The 27,781-nt window shown below is 38.7% G+C and overlaps 1 protein-coding gene across 3 annotated transcripts; it reads left to right on the top strand.

Moving 5' to 3' along the window:
- Positions 1 to 2,695: 2,695 nt before the first annotated feature.
- Positions 2,696 to 26,148, top strand: MTDH (metadherin). 3 transcript variants are annotated; one of them, XM_044423915.1, is made up of 13 exons: positions 2,696 to 3,387; positions 10,054 to 10,158; positions 12,618 to 12,702; positions 13,583 to 13,759; positions 15,217 to 15,285; positions 16,748 to 16,867; positions 17,828 to 17,914; positions 18,690 to 18,788; positions 20,132 to 20,259; positions 21,770 to 21,886; positions 22,592 to 22,708; positions 23,935 to 24,091; positions 24,448 to 26,148. In XM_044423915.1, exons 1-13 carry the CDS (start codon positions 2,929 to 2,931, stop codon positions 24,516 to 24,518), a joined length of 1,791 nt encoding a protein of 596 aa, XP_044279850.1. In that variant the 5' UTR covers positions 2,696 to 2,928; the 3' UTR covers positions 24,519 to 26,148. The 3 variants fall into 3 exon arrangements, with proteins under 3 accessions (XP_044279850.1, XP_044279849.1, XP_044279848.1); XM_044423914.1 differs by having other exon boundaries at positions 2,697 to 3,387; positions 16,748 to 16,966; XM_044423913.1 differs by having other exon boundaries at positions 2,698 to 3,387; positions 16,748 to 16,993.
- The last annotated feature ends 1,633 nt before the right edge of the window (positions 26,149 to 27,781 follow it).

Genomic DNA, 27,781 nt, shown 5'->3' with positions numbered 1-27,781 from the left:
TGAAACTCCAAATCAGCTGGTTCATCCTGTCCCATTGCTCTCTATGTGACTAATAGTCTAAACTACTCAATTACAATCTAGATTAATACAGATCAAGTGGGATATATACCTAATAGGCAGGTAGCCAATTTAATAAATCATGTTCTCAGTATTATACATCATGGTAATACTAATAAAAAGTGGTAGCCTTTCCCTTCAACAGGTTTTAATTATCTTTTTTAAATAAAATCTTAATTTGGATTTTGGAAAACAATTCAGGAGCATCACCAGCCAAATTAATGGCATTAGATGCAGTAACCTGGGAAAATGCTCTTGACTTTTCCCATTTGGTACAGGCAGGGGTATAAAAAGTGATAGCCACTCTCACCAGCTACCTTGTTTTAAAGGAAAAGCACAGCTTTTTTATTGCAGTAATGGCAATAACCCACAGTTGGTTTGTCTGGACAGCCCCCTGGACCAGCCAAAGTTGCCCATCCTTGGTATCAATAAACACAAAGCAAAGCAAAAGATGTCAAAGGTAATGTAGGTCGAAGAAATAAACTAGTTGCAAATGCTCCAATTGCAAAGTTTTGCATCTAACAAACAAGAATTAAATTAATACATTATTAGAGCTTTTGAAAATGAGTGTATAATAAAGATACCACACAAAAGGTATAGTTTCCTATATCTATACCTTGTTGATAGCAGATATAGGAAACTTTTCTATGGGACTTTTTTGATATCAAAACTGTGTGGAAGGCAGATATTTGGCCTTCAGTCCCTTCAATCCCAGATCCAAAATGGGCTCATCAGTACATTTTTAAAACAGTATCAGCAGCTATAAAAGAATCTTGTCTAAAAATCACAGATGGCATTTAATGCCAGTAAGGTTGTATTGTATCAGTAAAGCTCTGACATTCCTATCAGGAAGACAATGCATTAAGACAGACTTCCTATGCTACATGTGGTAGATGTGCCACCTTTGTTCAGTTATTTTAGAAATCAGTTTTTTGAAAAATATCAATGGTTGTGCAGAACTAGATTCAATGAGACCCTTTACTGCCACTCTTCCCTATTTATCATGGTTCACAAGAAAGATTTAATGGTAGCATTCAGGCTGGAAATTGAAAAGAAAAAAAAGAGAAATGCCAGGGTGCAGACAATATGTAGCTGCTTCTCTAAATTGGCAGTCTTGGCAGAGAAATTAACACATGGAATCATACTAATTAGAGGAACACCTAAACAAAAATATTTTAGAATGATGTCTTCTATTCATTTCTTTTATAAACAAAACACCATGCATTATTTATTGATTCACTTATTTATTATGTTTATTTCAACAATCTCTTGACTGGCTTTCAAGGCAGGAGACCTCCCAAGCTGATGTACAACACTTAAAACACATTAAAAAATGATGCTGTATTTAAAAAGATGAAAACACAATAGCAGCAGCATCAAACATTCTTAAATATCTGCACAAAACATACAACAGACAATTGCAGTCACAAGCAATTCCAGTTAAACATATTGCTGTGTTACAAAAATTAAATTCAGGCAAGCAGGGTTCTTCCCCTGGTACTTGGGAAGCCAACCTATAAAGTTTGCTAATAGTAAGCTATGGCAAATCTAGACGGCATACTAAAAAGCAAAGACATCAACCTGCCGACAAAAGGCTTAGTCAAGGCTATGGTTTTCCCAGTTGCAATGTATGGCTGTGAAAGTTGGACCATAAGGAAGGCTGAGTGCTGAAGGATTGAGGCCTTTGAATTGAGGTGCTGGAGGAGACTCCTGCGAGTCCCTTGGACCGCAAGGCGATCAAACCGGTCAGTCCTAGAGGAGATCAACCCTGACTGCTCTTTAAAAGACCAGATGCTGAAGATGAAACTCAAATACTTTGGCCACCTAATGAGAAGGAAGGACTCCCTGGAGAAGACCCTGATGCTGGGAACGATTGATGACAAAAGGAGAAGGGGAAGGCAGAGGTTGAGGTGGCTTAGATGGAGTCACTGGGGCTGTGGGTGTGGGCTTGGGTGGACTCTGAGGGATGGTGGAGGACAGGAGAGCCTGGAGGAATGTTGCCCATGGGGCCGTGATGGGTTGGGCATGACTTAGCGACTAAACAAAACAAGCAAGCAAATAGTAAGCCAGAGGAGAAGGGTTAGGGAAGAGAGTTTGGGCATTCTTTTTTATGAACATATTTTAATTTAAATAGAACCTGCATTATATTAATGCTATTGCAACAATTACTTCAATACTCATGACAATATATAACAACTTAAGGAAATGGAAACGACTACAATCTTATATGTATTAATCTTATTTCTGTAGTAGTAAAATATTCCTTAGAAGGTAGCTGTGTCAATCTATCTACACCAAGTCTCCGATTGGCGAGTTCGAGGGTCTTGTTCCGCCGCTTCACCCTCCTCTCGCCCCGCCTCCACAAGGAAATCACTGCCACGTCGTGATTACTTACACCTCCACTGCCTGCACCAATCTCACGCAAGAGTGACGTGTAACGACCGAGTTTTTACGAGCCTCCTTCTTGCCCTGACTATAGAGTAAAGGGGGAGGAACCTCGGCTAGGGTACTAAGGGAGGGGAGGGGAGCGGAGCGCTTCAGGCGCAGGCGCAGCGAGGGCCTCCCGAACCAACGGCTTCCTGAGCTCCACGTGACTACCTTCGTCACCGTCGCCCCGTGCGCGAAAACCCGGGGCGCGCGCCTGCGCTGGAGCGCTGCGGCCGCCGAGGTTCGGCGGCGGAGGGGTGACGTTGCGCTCTTGGGCCGTGCAAGGCTTAGGAGGCGCTCCTGCTCGCCGAGCGGAGTCAGGCAGCGCGTAGCAGCCGCCGAGCCGTGTGGGGCTTTCGGTGTCCTTGCCCCCGGCCCTGGGAGGGTGAGAGATGCGTTCGGCGTGACGTGAGCCCCTGCTCGGTCCCACTCCCCGCTCGAGCCATGGCTGCGCCGAGCTGGCAAGAGGTTGTGGCCCAGCAAGCCGAGGAGTTGTCGGCCCGCTTGCGGGACGTGCTGTCGGCTGGCGCGGGCCTACTGCGCACCGAGCTGGGCCTGGAGCTTCCTCCGGGCCTGGAGCCGCACCGGCTGCCTACATGGTTATTACTACTCTCCACCTCCGTCGTGGCGCTCCTGCTCCTGCTGGGGCTTCTGTGGGCCGCAGGCTGCACCAGAGGAGGAGATTCTCGCAGAAAGCGGTCCGGGAGAACACCCGCGATGGAGGAGGAGGAGGACGAAGAAGAGGACGAAGAAGACGAGAGAGCGGCGGCGGCGGCCTTGGGCCTGGCGCGAGGCGGCGGCAGCCCTAACAAGGGGGTAGCTGGCACAGCCACAATGCACTTGCTGAAAGGGGATGAGCAGAAGAAGCGAAATAAGAAGAAACCACCGGAGAAAACGGGCAGGGTGAGTTAAAGGAAGGGAGCTGTAGATGGGAATCGACGGTACAAGGAAGCCTGGGGGGAAGAAGGGACACTGGGTCATTTAATGCCGTGATACAGCATCATTAATCTCTGTTGAGCTTTTGAGTTCAATTTGCTACTGGCGTTCTACACAACACTTGCATGTTAAAAAAAATTGTATGCATGAACTTGATTGCAAGTGCAAGAATCAGCTGGTCTAGATGTTGCATTTGTAAAACCTGTTCTTTCCTGTCCTTTTCTCTCCTTGTTTTTAAATCAATACTCTGAACTGGGGCCTCTCAGAAAGCTCTTGCAACTACTTTTATAAATTGTGAACTTGTTAATTGTTGAAGTTATCTCTAATCGATTGTGGATCCTTCTGGCATTTCATTGCTCCTGCTACTTTTCCCATGAGGGGTTATCTACAGGCTATATCATTTGCATCATTTCTTGACTTTCTAGTGTGCCTGCACACACCAAAATACATACATATATGATTGTAGGAACACTTCATACTGTGTTCCATAGAGAAAGTATAACATATGAACCAATGATCCTTGGAGGACTGCAGTGTCAAAATTTAGAACTTCATCTTGCCTGGTGCAGCTGTATTAGCAGCTGTTTAATCCTAGACTTGCATTTGAGTAACACTATTCAGTTGGTGGGAATTTATTCAAAGGAAATAATGAATTGATTAGTTTGCTTTGCTTTGGTTTTGTTCTCACACTACATCAGCTTTTTTTCTCTTATGTATTTGGAGAATGAATGTTAAAGATTTAAATTAAAAAGGTGGAAGTGTGGAAAAAACAATTGTGGCAGCAAACAGACTTGGAAATTTCGTGCCTCCGGTATATTCTATTATGGGGTGATGTCCACATTTCCCAGAAATATGCACAATTCTTGTTTAAGAATTTGAAGTTGGCTGACTTTTATTCATGCAAATTTTGATACTGTCATCAATTAAGTTCTATAGGAAATTTACAAAATTTATAAATCTGAGGGTGGTTTATAGGAGCTTGAACTGTTTTTCCAGTCATGTGATGAATGCAGTTTAGTAAAGTCTGTCTTTTTAAATACATTATGGGGTGAGCTGTGGCAAAACTGAATATGTTCTTGCTATGGCATACTAAATTTCCAAATTTCTATGGTATCATCATGTTTTCTGGCTTAATGGCATATTGGCAAGTCCATTCATAGGCCTAAAGTTTGAAGTGTACTGTAGTTTACCAGATATTCCCAACACTAATGCATCCTGTGCTTCAGATTATGGCACTTCTGATTCTTTCTTATGACACAGTTTTAGGAAAGATAAATAGTAACGCAGTGAACATTTGAAATAATATATTGGAAATATTATGAATGAGAGCTGGCATTTTCTGGAAAAACTTGAAGCTGAAAACTGTTTGCTTTAATCTTGGTGCTGCAAATCTAAACAGTTGGGTGAGTGAAGGGTTTAAATATTACAGTTTTTTCTTCTCCAGATCAAAGTATGATTCCTTAAACCAATAAATAGAATTGGTAATAAAGGCTGAAATGCTTCAGTTTAGTTTAGCAGGATAATTAAGAAAAATTGGGTTGCTTGTTCTGGAGGGCTTTGCACTCTTCTTGAAAATGAAATGTCACAGTATGGGGGAATTCCTGATTCCACCATTACAGTATGATATTCAGATTCAATCTGGCATGGTTCACTTTTTCAGTTTCTTCCTCTACTGGGGACCTGACCACAGACTCGTAATCTTACAAACTGCATCATGCATGGCATGATACATCTTGCTGCTCTTAAGGTTTTTCAGAAGCTGGGCACAGTTCGCAATGGTGGTTCTTGCCTTTAAATCCTGAAACTTGGGGAGCACCTTCTCTCACATAAAGTTCCTCTGTGCTACCTTCTTTTGAGACCCTGTTTCAGGTTATATGGAACTTAATGACAGGACCTTTTTGGTGGCCCCCACGTTCCAGAGCTCCCATCCTGAAGAGGCTTGCTCCCTATTTGATGCTCTTAGTTCTTAGATCTTTATAATAGTTTTGTTTTATACTTTTACCATAGAAGCTCTAGTGGAATGTGCAAAGATGCAAGGAGCCTGCTTGGAACACACAGGCTGGCTCCCCACCAAGAAACACCTGTCCTAGTCATCGCTATCTCTCTCATAGCCTGCATGGCTTGTGGGATATTACATTGCATTTTCTGGCTAGATCTGTATCTTTGAGAGAGTGATCTGTGGAGAGCAAGGGGAGATGCAGACAGCAAGGATGTAAAGGAGGAAGGAGTGAGAGCAGAATGCTCGGCAAGTGCTCATGCCTCAGCCTTCCCTTTCTGAGGAGGAGAAGGGTGCAGTGACTGTGGGCTTCTGTTCCATTTTATCCCTTAGGGATTGAAACAGAACTCTGTTCACAGTAGTTAGGCTGTGATCCTGCAAGACAGAAGTGCTTATGAGTGTTTGGCTAGCAATAGGAATGGTTGGAGTGGATTGCACGGCCTTCACAAAGAAGAACTTTCATGAGTATCCTGTGTGGGTGTATCCTGTCTGTGTGTGTTGGAGGCACTGATCCCTGCTGTGGAAAGGGAAAGAATGTTAGAATAATACTATTTAGACAACACAGTACTTATCTGTGGGAAAATGATGAGAGAAACATGGAAGATGTTGGTAATGCTTTTTAGAAATTGGCTTTTCCTTTGATCTGTTGTACACCTTGCTATAATGAGTGTTCTTTTTATGAGCTTTTTATGCAGATACATTTAAATATCCATAACAATGGGTATATATAAAATGCATAATGAAAAACAACTGACTAGCAGTTATACATAGACTTCAACAAAAGCAGGCCAGATATCCAAATAAGTATTGCTAGACAAATCTTGTGGAATTCTATGATAAGATCTCACGGTGGAGGGGACGCAGTGGTTAAGAAGGCAAATGCCACCCTTGGGTACATAGCCAGAAGCATGGCTTCCAATCCAAGGAAGTGTCAATACCACTGTATACAACTCTAGTGCGCCCACAACTGGAGTATGTGTCCAGTTCTGGGCTCCACATTATAGAAGAGACATAGCTAGGTTAGAATTAATTCAGCACAGGGCAACAAGAATGGTAGCTGGATTGGGAGGAGAGATTGCGGGAACTGTGTCTTTTCAGCCTGGAGAAGAGGAGACTTCAAGGTCATGTGGAGGAGAGCTGTGGCCTGTTCTTCTGTGCAGTGGAGGGCAGGACGCGTTCCAGTGGGGCAGAGCTCAAGGAACCAGGCTTCAGGTTGGATGTCAGGAAGTGCTTTCTGGCAGTTAGGACCCCTAGAATATGGAATGGGCTTCTGAGGGAAGTGGTTGAGGCCCCATCAGTGAGGGTGTTCAAGGAACGATTGGATAACCTCATGTTGGGGATTACATGAGTGGAGCCAGCTGGAGCCAGGGGTAAGACTAGATGGCCTGGGAGAGTTAATCATGGCATTTATATGCTCTCTGTTGCAACATTTGATTATCAATACATTCTGTTATAGGAGATCAATGTTTATCCTTCCAATGCCATGGTATCAGTCTTTTAGCTGTCAAGAGGGCAGAAAGAATCCATTCATGCTGACCATTCATTCATTTCCATAAAACAAGTAAATAATTAAGATATTACATATACAGCTCATGCAGACTGTTCCAGTACAAAATTTAATAATCTGTTCCCAGATTGAAGTAACTACTGGACGTTGCCAAAACATATTTAAAAGAAGACTTAGCTGCATTGCACTTCCAGCAATTAGTTGAATTAGACATTCTCTTATTAAAGAGATGTTGTGCTATCCAATAGACATGAAACAAAAGTTTTTGCTGAATGACACAGCCTAAGATCCATAGGCATAGAGGCCAATGTGCTGACCCACTGATTAGGCAAAAATAATACAATTCACTTCTTTATTCCATTCCTGCTTAGAACTTTATTAATTTTATTCTCCAGTAACAAATATGTGTAGGCGTGGATTGTGAGTTGCTTTGCCTGATCAAAATCAATAAAATGCTTCTAGTAGCGGTGAAGGCTGCTGCTTCAAAAGCTGCAGGCTAAGCTTAGATATTAACAAATGTTGCAATTGAAAATGTTGCCTTTGCACCAGATGTGTCCGTGGTCTAGAGGAACTTAAGATATGGCGTAAATGTGTTCATCCTCTCTGCTGTCAGCCCTGTGCTGTTGATGATCATGGCCCATTTTTGCTGTTCTGCTACTGGATTGCTGTGGTGTATCTTTCCTATTGCAGGTGTAGCTGGGCTTCCACCAAATTCTATAAACCCTTGTCTAACTTTATATTTGTAGGGATGTTCTGTCAGATCTAGGTTCTTGAACTACAAACTCACAGCCAAGTATTTGGCTAGCTTTTTAGAACAAAGTCCAATCCGGTGCTTCCTGCCACGTCACTAGCACACTGTCCAGTTGCTCTCTCCTGCATGTCCAACCATAGGTGGTCTCCATTTTTGCAACATAGTTTTACTCTCCCTAAATTCTTTTATGAAAATTTCAGTTGTTTTTATTCTAGGTTTACCAACAGTTGAAAAAGTGATTGAAAAAATAAATCAGACCTGGGAAAAGGGAGAACAAGATCAGATTTGTGGTTTCCTAATTATATGTGTGTATGTGTGTGCATGCATATGTGTGTTATCCCTCTACCTGCCTAAGGCAGTTTATGTAGCTTTATTACACATTTAAGAAGCTTCCACTCTTAAAGACAGCCTAAGAATATTTTTCAGTAAAATATAATTTTGAATATTTGACTTGCTGCTAAAGGTGATTTGACAGTGAAAAGACTAATAGCCCTGCAGTGTAAGTGTTTCTACCTCATGCTGTAGTGTAGGCAAGAGATGAAGTTGCCTTAGTGGGTCTGACTTGACTCCTCTAATCCCCCTCCTTTTCAAATGTCCTTTTTCAGTTAAGGTGACCAGAACTAAACGCAGTATTCCAAGTGCAGTCACAACAAAGCTTTGTATAAGGGAAGTAAGATTTTGATAAATCTATTTTCTATTGTCTAATGATGCCTAGCATGGAGTATGCCTTTTTCACAGTAGCTACATACTGGGCCAACATTTTCAACAGGACATCCACTAGTACCCCAAGATCGCTTTCTTGCTCAGTCACTGCTAGTTCAGACCTCATTAGCATATGTTCAAAGCTGGGTTTTTTTCCTCCAACGTGCATTACTTTACACTTACTTAAAAGCAGAGTATAAATCAAATAAATACAATTAAATATGTGAATGTGATCTGATTTTGATGCTACATTGGGAACAATTTGCTCTTTGTTTGCTTCCTCTGCTTGGATAACTTCCAGTCCCATTTGAAGTGAAATATGTGGAATGGAAATAGAATTACTTCAAGCTGCAACGGTCTTGTTGTAGGGGCTTATTTGCGCCTATTAGAAATGATTTGAGTCTTCTCATGGTCACACATCTGGAACCAACTCCATATGAATGGTGTTGGGATTACTTGGTATCAGTGGAGAAATCAAGAACCTGGATGTAGCTGAGAATGGGTACATGTGTCCACACACCCAATGGAAGTGGGGAAAATCTCATAAAAGCTACTTATATCTTTAACTAGTTGTTCAAAGGTTTTAGGATTATGATAGACTGGCCTTGGTGACTAGCCACTAGTAGCATTCTGGTTAGATTACAACAGGGTGCTTGAAGTTGGTTTGGAAATTCCTGCTAGTGCTGAATGCTGGTGCCTTGTGATTGGTGGAAACAGCAAGAAGGGATTGTATCACCCTGAACCTGAAAGCATTATACTGACTTGTAGTTCACAATTGAGCCTGTTAGCTCAGGGTTGTTGCTGGCTCAGCCTAATTTGGGATTTAGCCACTTTAGGAAGCAGTTCCCACATTATCTTATGATTAGCCCCTTGTCCTGTCAGAAGCAGAGACTAGGAAAGAGGTGACATGAAATAGGGCATTCTCTGTGGTGGCACTCTGAGATGACATTAAACTTAATTGTTTAAACGAACACTGCAGTTCAGGTGTTTTGATGTTAATGTATAGGGTGTTAGAGGCTTATTGACACTGCTTATGGTATCTCTGATAAATTTTGTGATTGTTTTATGATTTTATTATCTTGGCTTTGTTAGACATCCTGTGTTTCAGGAATGGAAGAAAGGTGAGAACCAAAAATACAGAATGAATAAAAACATGATATATGTAACAAATATACACATCTGTAGTAAGTATGCTCAGTGGGACGACAGTGCTGATTGACTGTGTAAGTGAGGTCAAAAAATGGTGTGAACAGGCAAGGCAGACTGAGATCCTGAACAGAAGACCTCTACACTGCAGCATTTTGTTGCAGGGGCACACTTGCAATATTACAGTTATGCAACTGAGCAGCATTTAGGATAGGATATGCTAGTTTGGTGGCTTTGGGCTACATGCAACAGAAAGCAAATTTTAGTGTTCTTTTAGGGAAAACTTTCTTTTATTCTGGAAATAAGAGCAGTGCCAAATGAGACTTTAGATTTATATTACTAGAAATCTAAGAAGATTAAGCAATAATCTGGATAGATAAGTTTATACATTTAAGACAGGCTCAATTTGTACAACACTGGCTGACTTCGACAGGGCAAAACATTTGTATCACATCATAAAAGATTTAAGATTTATAGCTCTGTGTACGCTCTCTAAAATTTTATGTTGTTCTATTTTTTTAATTCATCTAGCTTAATGGTCAGCCTGCTCATGAAATGTCTGAAGAGGAAATAATTCAGACAGTTCGAAGTGAAAACCTAAAGCAGCCATCAGATGCGGAAAAGAAAATTGAAAAGGTAAGTCGTTGATTTGTCACTGACTGAAGGCTCAAATGAAATTATTTCTAACTGGTAGTGTGCAAAGCTAATTTCACACCATAGCTCTGCTGTTTTTGGTTGCTAGTCACAAGCTGTTTTGTGACCACTTCTTCCTGCTCCTCCCACCAGGATAAGATTAGGATCTGGTCTTCATTATCTTGCTGAAGATAATGTGTGATTGCAGAAACAAGCCCTTGTCCTCATCTCTGGCCTGGAGAAAGATGTTGGTTTCTTAAACCTCAGAGGAGCTTTTAAAACATGGGGAAAGCAACCCTAGGGCTCTCTAGACAGTATCTAGAGGGCCATAGGCTAATTTGGATTCCCAGATACAAGGCTGCAGATAGACTCTAACTTCAGAGTCGAGGAGCCATACTCTGATTCCTCTCCCACCCTCAGTGGATGCAGAAAGAACCATGCTGGCTGCCTCTCCATGGTTGGGAAATTAGCCTCAGAAAGAGGGTAAGGAGGTTGTCCTAGGAGGTTGGGAAGGGAGGAAGAAAAGTATTCTGATGGTTCTCCAATCTCCTTCCTTCCAACTTTGAATTGCTTCAGAATGACTGAAAACAGATGTCAAGCTGAATTGCAGGGAGGTGGAGTTTGTAAGTAATGGAATGCTTGTAAGTCTCCAAGTTCAGGGGCTAATGGGCATTAACAGTTCAGTTCATAGGACTGTGGCCTAAGATATTTCATTTCCCAAGGCTCATTATAGCATCATGGCTGAATGTGGGCAGGCAGAAGGTAGATAAGGAACTACTGCTCATCGTCATCATCATCAATTTCATTTCTCTACTTCCCAATAACCAAAGCTCTTTCAGCAGTCCATAATAATTTGTAAAACTAAAACTGGAAATAAAATAATAAAATGCAGTATAACCTTTCAATATATACACTTTAAAACAATTGAAATAGCCAAAACACTTTCCATAAAAATGTTAGAAAGAAAAGATAATATATATGTCCCACATGTCCCATTAAATACCTGAGAATAAAGGGCAACCTTAACCTGGAGGCAAAAAGATAGCAGAGTTGGTGCCAGATGGGCCTCAGGGGTTCATTTCATAACCAGGAAAGGCTCTGAGAAGGCTGTGTCCCTTGCTGTCTCCTTCAGATCTGACTCTTAGAGAAAGGCCTTCAGTGTTGGATGTCCTAATAAATTTCGTAACCATTCCATCAGGCATTGTCATTCTAAGCTATGTAAGACTTTATAGGCTAAAACCTTGAATTGTAATCTCTCATATGCAACTTTGAGATACTAGTTCATCAGAGAACTTCTGAGTAGTTCTAGTAGGATTGTAAAAGGATTCTGTGAAAATGTCATAGGAATAACCAAATTATATTTACCTGTTCAGCAGATAGAAAATCATAGATCATAAAAGCTTGAAAGTTTGATTATAAACATATTGATTATGTTCACACAACACAATTACCCACACTCAAGGTTGTTTTTGAACTCTGGTTCTCCTTTTGTTTGGTAATGCCTAACAAATCATGTTTTGTTAACATGGCTGGATTCAAATAACACAAAGTCCCTTTGTTTAGACAACCAACACTCAAGCTATGTTAAACCTTGAGTGTGAGTTATTATGTTGTGTGAGTTCAGCCATTGACTTTGTTGTTGTTAGTCGTGAAGTCGTGTCTGACCCATCGCGACCCCATGGACACCATTCCTTCAGACCTTCTTGTCCTCCACCATCCCCTGGAGTCCACCTATGCTCACGCTGACTGCTTCAGTGACTCCATCTAGCCACCTCATTTTCGGCTGTCCCCTTCTTCTTTTGCCGTCAGTTGTTCCCAGCATTAGGCTCTTCTCCAGTGAGTCCTTCCTTCTCATTAGGTGGCCAAAGTATTTGAGTTTCATCTTCAGTATCTGGCCTTTGAAGAGCAGTCAAAAAGCTTAATATCTGACAACACAAAGTCAATTCACACAACATGACAGCCCCCAGCTGGGTATTGCATATTCATAATGACAGCCAGCATGCACCACAACTCCTTGAGGGTAAAGTAATCCTCTCTGACCTTTGTTATGTGAACAAAGTCTAAGTGAATCATTGTTATTGGCACACTTACTTTTAGCAGTACTGTTAATGCTATACATGTCTACTCAGAAGTAAGACCTTTTTCCAAAGCATTTAGGCTAATGGTCTTAATTTGTAGAATGTTAGGAAATACATTTTGATCTTAGCAATAAATATTAATCATTGTACTGTTGGGTAGAACGAAACTCAGGCATTTATAACCTATATTTTGCTTTGGGGGAACCTTAGGTCTCTTAAGAAACATTTGTACAGCTGTGTGTGACACATTTGGGTTCTAAATGATTTCTTCAGAATGACACCTGCTACTAAACTTAGTATATTTTCTGTTGTAATACCTGATGCTCAGCTTCAAGTATTTTAATAATATTAATACTGAAAGAAAATACTTGTTCTCTATTTTAGTCAAAGAAGAATAAGAAGAAACCAAAGGGAGATGCTAAAACAGTTCAGGATCAGACACGTGTGGATGGAAAGGAAGTTGATGAAGGTACTGAAACACTGAAAACGTATTAAATTGGATTCCATTAGTATTATTCTTGGAGCGGAATTGTGCTTGGAATACTGTTGCCAGCAAAAGGTTTACTTATTTACCTATTTCCCCCTCTTTCAGTAGACCCCAGCACTGCCTCTCTCACTGTTCACTAGAGCAGATTGGAGGGACACAGGGAATCACAAGGAAGTAATCATTAAAGGTGGACCTTATGAATAAGAAACTTTCAGCAGATAGAATGAGCCCTTTCGTCTATGGGAGGCGGATCCTGAATTCAACCCACAATTAAGAAAGTCGTGGTTCATTCAATTCCATCTTAAAATGAATCATGTTTCTAATCTATTAATAAGTTGCTACTTCTTACATTAACAAGTCAGTATTTACAGGTCGAGTTAGGAAAGCAGTCAGTAGTCTATTGTTGTTTTATATGCTGCTGTTGTGTTAAGAATTCTGTTTTTAGGTAATTGGAGAGTTCTCAAGGATTGGATATTGGGAAGTAACAAAGGCCAGACATTTTGGGAAATTTTGGAAGGTTATTTTAAAGGAGAGGATAGCTATGTTAGAGAAAATCCATTAAAGGTGAAAATTCAATTAAAATAACACTTTCTTAGTAGGTATTTCAAACTTTGCCCACAAGGTTTCAGTTCAGCCAAAACTAGCAGCTGTAGTTAAAACATTCAAAACAACAAAATGTTTTGTGAAAGCATCACAGTATCATCCTGTACTGTGGTTATGTAGCGAACATGCTGGTTTTCTCTTTGAGGAACCTTTGACAAGCTTCCAAGGAACATCAAGGATTCCTTTAAACAAGGTGTGGAAACCATTGAGTTACGTTAGATCTTTTGTTGTGTCTAATATACTTTTGTGGGTTTTTCAGGAGCTTGGGAAACAAAAATCAGTAACAGAGAGAAACGCCAGCAGCGTAAACGTGACAAGGTACTGTCTGATGTTGGGTCAGAGTCAAATCTAGCAGCTATGGAAAATTCAGTTACAGTATCCACTGAACAACTAACATCTGCAACATCCTTTTCAATTGGTTCCAGAAAAAGCAAAGGTAGATATGTGACTTCTGTTACTTCTGTTTTTTGTTTCTCATCTTGGGGGTAGGTCATCAACACATAACAAACAAGCAAAGATAATACTTGAATTGAAAGGAAAACCCTTTATGAATTTAAAGATGGTTTTAAAATATGTTGTTCAGTGCTGATGAAAACTTTGAACATACATCTCATTAGCTAAGGAGATTTTTATATATGAGAGACTTAGAAGCATTCCTCAGACATTCATTTTCATCTGTGAGGCTGTCCTCTGACAGTCCTATCAGAAATTTTGCCATGATTTTGTATCCCACAGGTCACTGCTAATTTGTTGCAGTTCCCTTGAGTCCTTGTCCTACTCCAGATATCCTGCAATAAGTTTGTAGTCCCTGTGGAAACCCAGTTTGTAATAAACAGTTGCTTCACATTTTTATTTTGCAGGAAAATGAATTTTTCCTTTATACTATATTTGGTATTTTGAAGCTCTTTTGAATTAAATTGAATAAAAGTCTTTACATCAAGTAAACAAACATTATGATGAAGAAATGTGTTTCTGAACAGTTACATAGTTACCTCACACTTTACAAAGTATGCCAGCAACTTCAGTAGCAGAATGGGATTGTAGTACTTCATGATGATGTCATTGTATTTCTTGGTCATATTTATATGTTCCCCCTTTGTGTAAAACTCCCAGGGTGCCTTTTGTTCTAAATGGTAAAATTACAAGTGCAATCACTGACAGAATTAACATTTAGAGTTGCTGATACAGTTATTAAGCATGCTTCACTCAAGTAAATGTGGTAGACACCAGGTCATAGTTCGTAATATGGATTTCTATGGCACTTCTATGTGTTCTCTTTGTTCACAAGAAGGGGAGAAAAATATAGTTAGTATTAAATTGGCAGATCTTAATTTTTCCAAAGACTGACAATATAGATTTTTAATCTATATTGTAAGCCGCCCCGAGCCTTTTTGCGAATGGGGCGGCATAGAAATGGTTTAAATAAATAAAATCTGTTATAGCTGTGGTTTTTGACATAATAATGTATAACCACCATCTTCATCCTTGCCTTGATATATGAATATTATATTTCTCCCTACCTTGTATGACAGGTCATCAGTGACAAGCTTGCATACCCCTGCCGTGTATCTGTTTTTCAGGAAACAGCTCTATGGAGGATAATGATAGTGATCAAGAGCTCTTTTATTATTGATCACAAAAGAATTGTAAGACTTGAAACCAAGAGTTGAGATTCATATAAATATTTTCAGATACTTTGTTCTGAGTTTTGAGCCTTGTTTCATAACTACATTTGAAATAAAACTCTATATCTCAGACCACAATATCTAGATAGTTTTTGGAGAAACGTAAGAGTTGTTCACATAGGTCTTGTGTTGTCTATTCCTCAACATCAATGATAGCCTGATGTATTTGCTAGTAGGATATTTAGTCATTAATCCTTTTCTTAATCAGGTGAACCTGCTTTGAATGTTCAAGCTAGTAACTCTAAATCTGGAAAAAGTGATGGTGCACTCCAGCAAGGTAAGATCTGTCTACTTTGCATGCTAATTCTCATTGAAGTTCTGATGCCATATGTTTTCTTATTAGATATATTTCCCACTTTTTTCTTACAAACTCAAAGCGGGTTACATCGTTCTTCTCCTCCTGCTCTGAATCTTATTCCCACAACAGCAAGCCTGTGAGGCAGATTGGGCTGAGAGTCTGACTGGCCCAGAGTCGCCCAGTTGGCTCCATGGTTGAGTAGGGACTTGAACCCAGGCCATCTCAGTCCCACACTCCTGACCACTGCACCACACTGGCTTTTGATTAAAATCTAGGATTTTATGCACTGACTTAGGTGGAACTTTCACCTACTTAGGCAGATCACCAACATGCAGCTATATGTCTGACTAATTGCTATACAGTGTTTCCTAATGTGCACAGTATATTTTCTTCCCCACCATTTTTATTCCCACCCCCTCATCGAAATTACTCTGTACTCAGAACTGCTAATCTGAATACATGGAACCCATGTGAGTTTATGAAGAGAATTTGTGATGGTGATCACAATAATTGAAAGTTAATTACTCCATACAGCCTGGTCTTACATGTTTACTCAAAAGTAAGTCCCAAGTATTTATGCTCGAATGTAAAGTATAGTAAAGAAAAACTCATTTTATAGCTCTAGTACTGGCTAAATGTACTGCCTTCTAGCAAGCTATTTTATATTTGTGAGAAAAAAAAAGCAAGATTTTTTTCTAGTCTTCCACCTTCCACTCCTGCAGTTCAATTGCAGCCTGAGGGACTGTATACCAATATACCTTATTTGGCCTTTCAAAGGATCTGATAGCCACATTTAGACAGTCCAAGGGAGTATATCTAACTGCTTGGCAGAAGCCTAAAAGAAACCCTGAGGTCTTACTGATAATATCTTCCCAATTTTGTCTGAGCTGGGAGAGTATGGTTACTAACTTATAAAAAGCCTGGATGTTAAGTGATGGTATGAAGTTGGCTGATCAAGATGGCACGGTCTGAAGCTGGTAGCCCCAGTTGACCATTTCCAACAAAACAGGAAACTATAGAATTTATATCTTATTGCATTTGTATCTTTTTCCCCTCCAAGTAACCCAAAGTGGCTTACACGGTCTTCCTCCTTTCCATTTCAGCCTTACATCCACACTGTGTGGTAAGTTAGGCTGAGAGTGAGTGACTGGCTGAAAGTTACCTAGTGAAATTTATGCTCAAGTTGGGAATTGGAACCCATGTAACATCTGCCATTGCACCACACTGGTTAATGAAAATATCCTAGTCATCATGAAATAGTGACAATTAGCCAACTCTTGCTGGGAGGAAATTATGGTAGGGACGTGGGTCAAAAAAGAAAGGTTTTGCCCTAAAATAAGAATTGCTTTTAATGTGGTGTGTTCTATAGTCAAGAATGTTTGTTGTAGTGCTTTGTTTAATGCCAGCAAATGCTTCACTCAGGTATATGTTTTGTGTTCAGTTTCTTCAGGAATGAGTGAAGGCCCCACAGTAAATGGAGGCAACTGGAATGAAAAGCCTGTAAAGCTTTCTCCTCAGATTGGTCCAAGTGAGGAGAAATGGACTCCCGTGTCATCTGCAGGTAGCAAGAGGAAGAATGAGACATCAGCTTGGGGAAAAGATGCTGGAGATAATGGAAATGGGAAGGATTGGGGAGTGTCCCTGGTGGGCAGAACCTGGGGTGAGCGCACTTTGTTCCCTGGTATTGGTAAGTGCAAGTGCTTGTTCCTCCAAGAAAGTATTTGTCAAAGTAGCTGGGATTAGTACTCTGAAAAACACATACACAGTAACAACAGCCCAGCTTCAGTGTATCTTTAACTTCCTGCTCATTACACAAAATGCTTGCATCCCATTTTTCAACAACATTCTTTGAATAATGACTAGAAATATTGAGTGTGTTTTTTCATCATTAATGGTTATATTATAAAGAGCTACCTGAGGTCAACCTGAAGGTTCCTGGTCCTCCAGAGAACATTTTGATATTTCCCCAGTAGATCTCCCCACACTTTATCATTTGAATCCCCATTTATCCATTACACACACAAACACTTAGCCTGTGCAAAGCTGGCTTAAATTTTCAGAACTGATTCTGTGTGTTTGGATCCAGGCCCAAATCTTTTGATTCCCTGTAATGAGCACAAATTCAGCTTCATAGTCACTACTAGTAAGAGGAAATAAATATAGCAATATGTAGATTTAGATATTTGTGTATGCATGCAAACACACAAACATAAAGGTATACAGTTTGGCACAAAAATATTTTGCAGAATTAAAAGAACAGATCTGTATTTCTGATACTTGTTTTAGAATTTTTAGTGACTTAAATGAATTCCAAGCCTTTATTTGGCATGTTACAATTACTTAATGTGAACATCATGTAAGTCAAGTTCTTTACCAGAACATTTGAATAGTTGTAGTAATTGTACTGTGACTCTGCAATAAGATGATGTGAAAAAACTAGTTATAAGAAATTTGTCTTAGAGATGTGTACCAAATTGCCAATGGGGGAAAAAAACCTTAAAATTCATGTTCCTTTTCACAGCATGGTCTGGAGTGGATGGAAGGATTAATCCCTCTGAACCAGGTTCTACTTCATTTACATCCTTAGGGCTAAATCCTACAGTTTCAGGTAATATTTTAAAATCACTCAACAAATGAACTGCCTAGTTGGTTTATATTATTCATTCTTAAGTATCTGATCATCTTTGCTGACTAAGAATTGTTGCACCTAAGTCTGGAAAAAACAGTGCATAGTCCAAAAAAAGCCTAAGTCACAAAAATGTAACAGTTATAATAATAACTATATAATATTTTGTCACTTGAAATTTCAGAAGGAAGATGGTTTAACTTGTTTTGTAAATATGGTTTCTGTTTAGGCTTGGTCTGTGAAGATTGATCAGCCCTATCAGTGACAATAAAAGAAGCAAATTATTCTTAGTTTAGGGTCTTCAGTATAGTATAACAGATCTGGGACCTGCCTTTGACTGCTACTTCGAAGGGAGATTTTTAGTGGTGGCTCCTCAGTTATTGAATTAATTCCCTACAGAAGCCTACCTGGTAACAACCTTACTCTCTCTCTGGTATCAGGTTAAGACTGTCCTCTACATCAGGACATTTAATTAGTTCACTGGGGCTTTGTTACTTACTTAATCAGGACCCAAGAATTACCTTGTTTAAGTTGTTGAAAATTTTATATTGTTTTAAAGTTAGTATGGGAACCTTTTTGTGATGTTTAATGATATGGCATATTTTATTCTGTATTTTTAATGTGTTATGATATAAACCACTCAGAGAACGTCAGCCATTGCGGTATGAAGAAAGACCAATTGATGATTTATAGGAGCACTGTCAGTGGTTTACTCTCATAAAATTAACATTGTGTGTTTGTTCCCTGTTCTTTTCAGGATCCAGCAGTGAGACTGTTTCTCAGCCTCCTACTACAGACTTTCAGTGGGATTTAAACCGTAATCAGGCACATGTTGATGATGAATGGTCTGGATTAAGTATGTTCCTTTTTAAACATTGCTGTGGCCTTGCTTGACTTGCAGCTTAAAGACTTGCATTTGTCTTCATATTCCCAGCCCTCAGTTGTCCCTTCTGCAAATGGGATTAAACAATGTTTGCTTACATAAGTACTTTAAAATTAATATTTATTGTGGCATAAGTGATTGTGTGCCACTGTCTTTTTATTAACCAAGGCCAAAGCTCAAGCAATTCTAAGCTATGAAACTTTACGCCAATGTAAGTTAATATTTAAAACTCTTTATCCTTGGTAGCTATAGAGTGTGAATCTGACACTATTGTCCAATGGCAAAGGATTAACCCTAGAATCAATCATCTTGCTTACTATAAGAACCATGGGACTACTGGTAGTGACTGAAGAACTAGCTTAGCTAGCACAACAGCCTTTTAAAGTTGCTGCTGCTACTTTATTGTTTTGTAGTAGCAGTTTGACTCAGTTATTCTCTAATAAGCCAAAGGAATAATGAATTGTTCATATTTTATAGAATTTAATCTAGCATTTCTTAAAGACTGTGCGGTTGGGTCTAGAATTGCCATTCCATTTGCAGAAGGGATTGAAATTCAGTAGGGGTTCACATTGGGGTGTGGGAGAAGGTGGAAATTTTTGCTGATTCACCCATAGCACCAACTTTCTTGCTGTTTTGGTGATCGGTCACCCAACTCTTTCGACCAGCATTTGAGCAATGGGAGCAAAAAGTCAAAGGCCAGGCTTTGGGGACAACAGGCCAAGAAGGAGGGCAGGGAGCATGGGGCAGGCAGTCAGCAACCTGTCTGCTAGCAACTCAGCCAATGCTAGATGGACAGGATAGCGAAAAATGGTGACCGAACCAGCCATGGCCACTCTTGCTGCTGTGAACTCACTGTCCAAAATGGGAAACCATGGAAAAACATGGTGACTAGTTTCCTGCCTATGGTTGGTTCTCCATGGTGATTCACAGAAACCAAGCATGCCACTTTTCACTGTTCTTTTGGTATTCACACATAAGGACAAGCCTTTCCTGCCATGGCTTGTCATTACGTATGAATACAGCCAACATCTAGCATCTATAGGATTGCTTTCAGTTTGTTTCTGTAATATTGAATATGATATTTAAACCAATCATCCAAGCAAATGATGGTTTTTTTGAACATACTGAACAAATATTTTAGCTGCATGATCACTTTTAATTGGGAGGAACAGGTCAAATGTCTGCTCTCAGTTTTTTGTTGTAATAAAAGGATATTGAAGAAAAGCAACCTGAGAATTAATATTTAGCGCAAGTCAGGATTTCTTTGCTCCTACTTTATTTGTTCAGTTAAGCCACTTGTTTCTTAATCTTTACAGATGGGCTTTCTTCTGCTGATCCTAGTTCAGATTGGAATGCACCAGCAGAGGAATGGGGAAACTGGGTAGAAGAAGAAAAGGCTCCGTCTGTTCCACAGCTTGAAGAAACATCATCTGAGACTCAAAAGGTATTGGCCTTACAGCGGCTAGAAAACACACTGACTTTAGTCACTCCAAAATGCTGTTTCTAACTTTACCTTAAAGGAAACTTGAAGAAAAGATGGGTCATTTCATATACAATGACTTCTTTATTCCCTTTCAAATGATTTTCGCTTCTGCCAAGACAAATGAATGTAAATCTGGCCATTTAATATGTACAGTGCCCTGCAGAAGTAGTCATCCCCATTTCATTTTTTCCACAATCTGTTGTGTTACAACCATCAATTGAAATGGTTTTAATTGGCATAGTTAGCACTTAATTTACACAAGATACTCAGTACATTGAAGGTGCAAAATATTGTCACTGTATCACAAAAGTAAATAAAACCAGGCATTTGCTGGTTTTATAAGTAGTAACCCCCTTTGCTGTGACATGTCTAAATTTGTGCCAGTGCAACCTACTGCCTCCAGAATATTGTAAGTAGTTGAATGGAGTCCACCTGTGTGCAATTTCAGTGCTGCATGATCTCAGATTAAATACACTTGTTAAAGGCCCGTAGTTTGTAGGGAAGAATAAACAGCATCATGAAGACCAAGATGCTGTCCATGAACTATTATAAAGTTGTGAGAAACACCAAAGTTGGGTTATAAAAAAAAAATCCCAAACTATGAACACCCCCTGAAGTACCATTAAATCCAAAAAAGGCATGTGGGAGGCATAGCAAACATGTGGGAAAAAATTATATGGTAGGATGAGACTAAAACTAAACATTTTGGCCTTGCTGCAAAAGTGTATGTGACACAAAGCCAACAAGGTTCATTGCCATGAGAACATGGCCTCAAAGTGTTGTAGCAGCTGGAGCAGCATGTTGTGAAGATGCTTTTCCTTAGCTGAATACAGGGTGACTCTAGAGGAAAACCTGCTTCATTTTGCAAGAGACAAGACTGGGGTGGGACACATAGCCAGGGTGACACTGGAGTCATATAGAAACAAGAACCTTAATGTTTTAGAATGGTTCAGTTAAAGCCCAGAGTTTAGTCTAAGAATCTGTGGCAAGACATGAAAGCTGCTAATCGCCAATGGTCCACATCCAACTTGATGGCTTTGGCACTGTTATTTTCAGGAATAATGGGCAAATATTGCAAGATCCAGATGTGCAAAGCTGATACAGGCTTATCCATGAAGACTCACAGACTCAGGGAGCTGAATACTTACCCTGCCACTCAACCGACACAACCATCAAGCGTCTGTTTTTGTTAACTTTTGTGCTATAGTAAAAATATTTTGCACCTTCACAGAGTTAAGTATCCTGTGTACATCAAGTAGAAAAATGCCAATTAAATTCATTTCAATTCCAGATTGTAACACAACAAAATGTGAAAAAGTCGGGGGATTAATATTTCAGTAAGGCATTGTATGCTACTTTTAGTATTAATTGCAAATGAAATAAATTTGAAAAATGAAATTATGTAATTATGATTGGTATAGAAGAGTGATATTCTGATGGAAAGATTGAATCTTTCTGATTTTTGCATTAGGCTTCAGATGATGAGAAGGAAAAAGCAGAACCAGCTCTGCAAAGTGCTACAAGCAGTAAATCAAAGAAGAAAAAGAAGAAAAAGAAAAAGCAAGAAGAGGCTAGCTCTCCTGTACAGGTAGGACAATAAGTACTCACTTATAAGCAGCAGTTTGATGTGAATATCTATTAAACTTTGCCTGGTATTTTGCAGACTCATACTGTTCGATCGCTTGTACTCATGCTAGCATGTAGTCCATGCTTTTAATAAATATATAATGTCTCTGTGTGAAGTTCCTTCACATGTTATCTAGTCCAGGTAATAATGTACTGACTCTTCCTGGGATCAGAGTATCTTGTATATCCATGGGGTCTTAACATTTGAGTTTACACTGGGTTGGATCAGGCTGGTTATGCTTAAGCTAGACTTTCTGAAGTCAGAGAGGCAATTTAGTCATGACTAACTGGAGTCTCATTGAATTAGGTCCACTGTACACGCAATAGAATCTGCATCCAACCATATAATGCAGACGTTTTCCTTAACTATTTGTTAGCCAGTGTGTGCAACTTACTTGTCTCATGTTTTAGTTGCTATATCATCTAAGAAGTGAGTAGGAAAGGACTGCTAGAAGAGCATGAAGGTGAAATCTTTCCCTGTATGATGCTATGATGAAATGTATTAATGTTGCAAATGAGTAGAGAATGGTATCATGCACAGGTGATTTTAGGAAAGTGATGTCCTTGTTATAAGACTATTCCGCATTGACTTAAATTTGCAGTAGAACAGCAAAACTTAAAAGAGTGGTTCATAATTTAGTTTCTTCTGTTCATTTTTCTTGATTAGGATGCTGATGACCTGGATAGACATACTGGAGAAGAATTTCCAGAAGATACCTCAAAAGTTCAACAGGAAGAGATAGCTTTCTCTTTAAAGACCATCAGCACTAGTGAACAAGCTGAGGTATAAATAATGAAGGTTTATCTGAACACTAGGCATCCATTCAGTATTTATGAAATCCAAATACCATAAGACATTTGGGAATCAGAAGAAGAGTTTAATTTAATTTTATAAATATTAAATTCCTTTTTTCTGGGCCCATCATCACACTAGCTCCTCACAGATCAGTCTCTTCAGCCCAGACCAAAGTATGGCACAGACACAGAACAGTTACACTGCAGAAAGATACCTGCAAGCAAATAGGTGTATAGAATTCAAGCAGTTGATCAAATTCTTATTCCACAGTTTGCAGATGATGCTCCACCTGTGTTATCATTTTGATAACACCATTTTACCATTTTGAAATTTTTTTCATGGCCTGAGAAAATGATGGAGAATAAGAAGGCACCTTGAACATTTATAATGAAGTATATCTTCATGGAATAATGAATTATTTTTTGTTTGGGATGACTTACAAACTTGTCAATATAAAATGGACACAACAGCCATTGATGCTGTAAAGTATATTATTTGCAATGTCTAGAGTTCAGTGCCACTCATCTTAAGAACTTAGTTTAGAAATGGCTACCTCATCTATACTTCTCCTTGCTACTAGACTTCTTTTCAGTTCAGTCTGAAGTTTGACACATTAACTTCAGTTTAATTTACCCATGTGCTTTCATCAGCAAGAGTCTACTTTTAAAGACTTGTTTAAAGAAAACCCATGTGTCTAAAACTATTTTAGGCTTCATCTTAAAAGTCACAATAGTGTCTGAATGTCAGGTTGGTTGTCCAGCACCTAAGTATATTGTCCTGTCCTTTCATATCACTACAGATTAAAACATCTGTCAGAATACATTCCCCAGTCCTCTGTAATCTCTCCCTACCCAGTCTTTTCCATAGATTTGCCTAAGCAGAATTTTGCTTGCTCTGACTGTACTGGATAGGACTCACAAGTATTTTTTTGCCCAAAATCCCAGGAAACTTTCACCAGTTATAAAATACAGTTCTAACTTAATGTATGTAGTTGCCTAGTATTATGCTATTCTAGTTTGATGCATTTGGAACTAATACTGTTTTTAGTCAAACTTGTTTGTTGCAATAAATGGATATAGGTTTCTCAGTGCCCTGTTTTCTAACTCTGTTGCAAATTGAAACATTGAAATACAAAGTCAAATCTGTCCTGTTAAACAAGCTTACCAAAAGTGTTGCCAAATAGTCAGCATTTTGATCTATGATTTTTATTTTAGCATGAGGAGATGCCCTCATTTACTGTTTCTACTGAGCCATCTGTAACTGTATCAGAGAGTGAATCTGACAAGATACCTTCCCAAGTGCCACAGATGCTACAGGAGACAGAAGCTCCCATTTCTAATGTTAAGCAAAACAGTGTGCCTCTGCCACAGAGTAAGTCATTCTGCGTACTGAGTACCAGCAAAAACCTATTGGGAAACATTCTGTTTCTGTATAGCAAAAATGTGACTATTATGTAACAGTCAACTAATGTTATTGCTGAACTATGCTCAACTGTAAGAGTTATGATTTTGATTGTTTATCATTAAAATGTCTTATTTATATTTGATGAGGTACCCCAAATTGACCATGTTCTAGGTTCTAGATGTAGAGGCTGTTAGCATAGTTCTCACAAGCTACTGGAATAGCTACTCACCAATCTCATGCATATATTTATAAGAGTAACTGTAAAATGAAATGTACAGATGAATTATAATCTATAATATTCTTTATTTTTATTAAACTCTTAGCCAAGTCTGAAGAGAGCTGGGAGTCGCCTAAACAAATCAAAAAGAAGAAAAAAGCCAGAAGGGAAACGTGAATTTTCTGAGATGGACATGTGTTGCAGAAAAACTTGTCATGAAGATTATGCTGTTTATGCAATAATTTGTGAACCTGTACAGAATTTTATATAAATTTCAACAGATTTTTTTAAAAAAACAAACTGCTTTGAACAGAACCATCTTTAAGAACAGGAACTGAAGGAAAATAAGTTGGTGAAACAGTTTAGCAGGAAATAAGACAATACTGGAAGACACATTGAAGAGTCTGTATTTGAACCTGTGGGGAAAGTAATTTTTAAAAACTTGGCTTTACAACAGTGCCCTGTTTACAACATATCTCTATTTCATGTCCATTGGAGAAGGAGGATTTGTCTTTCCCTAATCATCTTTAATAATAGTGTGTCTTTCTTGAGTGGTGTCCATTCTGAATTTGTTTAAAACCTAAATCAAAGAACTCTGGTTAAATAATCTGCCATATCCTTCTAATATTTCATAGAATGTGTTAACCATAAAGTTAATTATAAGTGCAGAGAGGCTGAAATCCTGGAAGCATTTACTCTTGAATAATCCCCAAACTGGAATGGTAGCCTCTTTTCTGAGTAAGCGTGCATGCAGATTGTGACTAGAACCATTTAGCAAAATTTCTTTGACAAAGAAACAAATGCAGTTTAGAGTGCAACACTTGCAGGAACTGTTACTGATTAAGAAATCTGGTCAGTACTTCATAAAATTGCTTCTAGTTGTCTACTTGAATTACTCAAATAATATATTTTTAAGAATATGGGACACTATGCTCAGAATCAGCCTTATGTTTTATTCCTTTTTAAAGTAGTAGGTTATTTGTTGCTCTTTATTCCCAATTGTGCTTCATTTTTCTACCCTTTTTTTGTTTTGATTAATTGTCTTTTTTTAAAAAAGCCCCATAAACTGTTCAAAGGTGTGGTGGGGAATGAAAGGGGAAAATAATGGCTTCAGACAGCTTTAATTGATTTTGAAACCACCTGTATCAGGAAGTGCTTTTTTACTGCCTTAACCTATGTAGAATCTGCATCTAGAGTTCTTAAATGGAATTAGTGGGGGGTGTTTTTGTTTTCTGGTATTTTTAAAAAATCATGCAAGTATACTAATGTAAAACCAACTTTCCTCATGAAATTATTGATTAAAATGGGAGTTAAGCTGCATCATTTTCAGGCACTGTGTAATTGCATTGCATTCAAGCAGACAGGTATCTATCTATGATTAATACATGGTTGCCATGTATAGTGTATATAGCCTTTCAAAATGTTTGTGCGTGTTTAAAGGACCATTAACATAACACATGGAACATCTATTAAAGAAAAGCCATGACTATTTGATGTGATTGGCTTAAGGTTTTATTTTAATGTGGCAGAGAAATTGTAACAGCTGTAACCAATGGTACTTATTGACTCTCCCATAATGTCTCATCGTATGCATCTGAAATTTTTGGTAAAATTAACTTGCAATGCAAGAACAATTAAAGAAGCAAACTGGATTTAGTTGTATTGAAGGCAAGCCTTATTAATTGATAGTGTTCCTAATGAATACTAATATGCACAGGTATTAACTCCTGATTCAGGAACGTGTTCAGATGTTTTGTTTAATTCAGTGACATTTCTAAATTTTGTTAAAATAAATTGAGCAAATTGATAGCATTGTGTTATTTATGGGAAGGGAATTGTGCTTAGGCAGTGTTTTTTTATCAGGGATTGGGGTGTCCATGAAAATATTCTAGCATTGAAATAGTTTCCAGCAGTGATCATGTGAAGTCGTGTGTGTTTTTTGCTGTAAAACTCTTCATTTATCGTATCTGTCTTAAGTGTAACAAGGCTTTATCCATATCTAATATTACAGCTTCTTTCTACACTTGATCAAATATAATCTTCAAAAGGTAGGAACATAGTAAGCATGGTTCTGAACAGTCAAGAAACTGGGAGGTGAACAATTCTTTTGTTTCTATTGGTAAGGATAATTAAATGTTCACGTATTTATTACCTATGGCCATTAAGCCAAATTTCTTAATTCCCACAAGTGCTCTGTCATATTAGTCCTCTAAGGAGATTTGTAAGGTGGAAAAGGTTTTTATTCATATCTGCTTGAAAATATGTCAAGCATTTTCATGTTTTTTGACAAACCGCTTGTGGAAGCAACTTTGTAAATCATATTATGGTACTGCATAACATTAAGATGATAATGTTGGCCAAATTAAGTCACTCAGTGTAAGCCCTGATCTGCTGTAAATCAGATGGTGATTTTTTTCATGGTGTCTTTGTAGTCCTATGTCCCTTGTTTAGGAGTGCATGCTCAACCAGACTTGAGCAGTTGCTCTAAAAATTGTCTGGAAAATGCTTAGGAGTATTTATAAAGTCTCAATGTTTAAGTGCTGCTCTTAAAATCTGTCCAGTGTTTTTAGAAACTGTAGCAAATGTGGAGTGAACCATTTCCTAAAAGTGTTTTCAGCATTTCCTTTGCTCAGTTTACTACACAGCTGAGCCCTATGCAGTGGTAGGTGTGCCTGCATCCATTGGAAAAAATGGCCATAAGTGCACTGTAACTCTGCATAGACTTGAACCCGAAAATGTCCAAGGCACTTCAGGCCTAAAACGCCACACTTCTAGATCGTACCCTTTAGCTTTATTGATGCTTTATTGATGGTGGGTTTCCTCATATTCAAACTTTATTGATGGTGGGTTTCCTCATACTCAAACAAGTTTAGACATTCTACTCTTAAAACCACATGTTTTCTTTCCATCTTTGGTATTGTACATTTGCTGTAGGCAGAGCTAAATGTACATCACACTGGGGAGAATAACACTAAATAATTGCTAGTCTTTGAAGTTTCTGATAAGGAAATAGACCTGTTTATGAACCTTTCAAAAAGTATATGATCTGAGTCCAGAAAATCTAGAATTACCATTTAAGTGAGGGAAAGGCAGGCAAGTCAACACAATTGCTTTATGAATGTGACTTAACAGTCTTCTGTTTAGAATGTATATTGAGTGGAAATGTTCTAAATTAAACAACTGGCAATGAGGAGTGTCCCAAAATAAAGTTTATATTAGTGTAGATTTCTAACCAAGAATGAAATTAACAATATTTGCATTTATTGGTTGATGAGAGCCCTTATGGCCAACTACATTCAGGTATCCATTTATGGCACAGACAAAGCAAACCAGCTAAACATTATAGTGAATGCATGGAATGTTTTCCAAAGAGTAATGTGGGTTTTGTAACTTTTGAAAATGTTTGTATGCGCAACTTTACAAAATTTGTGATATGTAAT

The sequence above is a fragment of the Varanus komodoensis genome, unplaced genomic scaffold (assembly GCF_004798865.1).
Source record: "Varanus komodoensis strain SLA01 unplaced genomic scaffold, ASM479886v1 scaffold14_1, whole genome shotgun sequence".
Taxonomy (NCBI): domain Eukaryota; kingdom Metazoa; phylum Chordata; class Lepidosauria; order Squamata; family Varanidae; genus Varanus; species Varanus komodoensis.
This window is presented reverse-complemented; position numbering and strand designations above follow the sequence as displayed.

Coding starts and splice junctions, on each gene's coding strand:
- MTDH (XM_044423913.1), top strand. CDS start 2,929: ATGGCTGCGCCGAGCTGGCAAGAGGTTGTGGCCCAGCAAGCCGAGGAG. Junction 15,286..16,747: donor TGATGGTGCACTCCAGCAAG/GTAAGATCTGTC, acceptor TTTTGTGTTCAG/TTTCTTCAGGAATGAGTGAA. Junction 24,092..24,447: donor CAGTGTGCCTCTGCCACAGA/GTAAGTCATTCT, acceptor TTAAACTCTTAG/CCAAGTCTGAAGAGAGCTGG.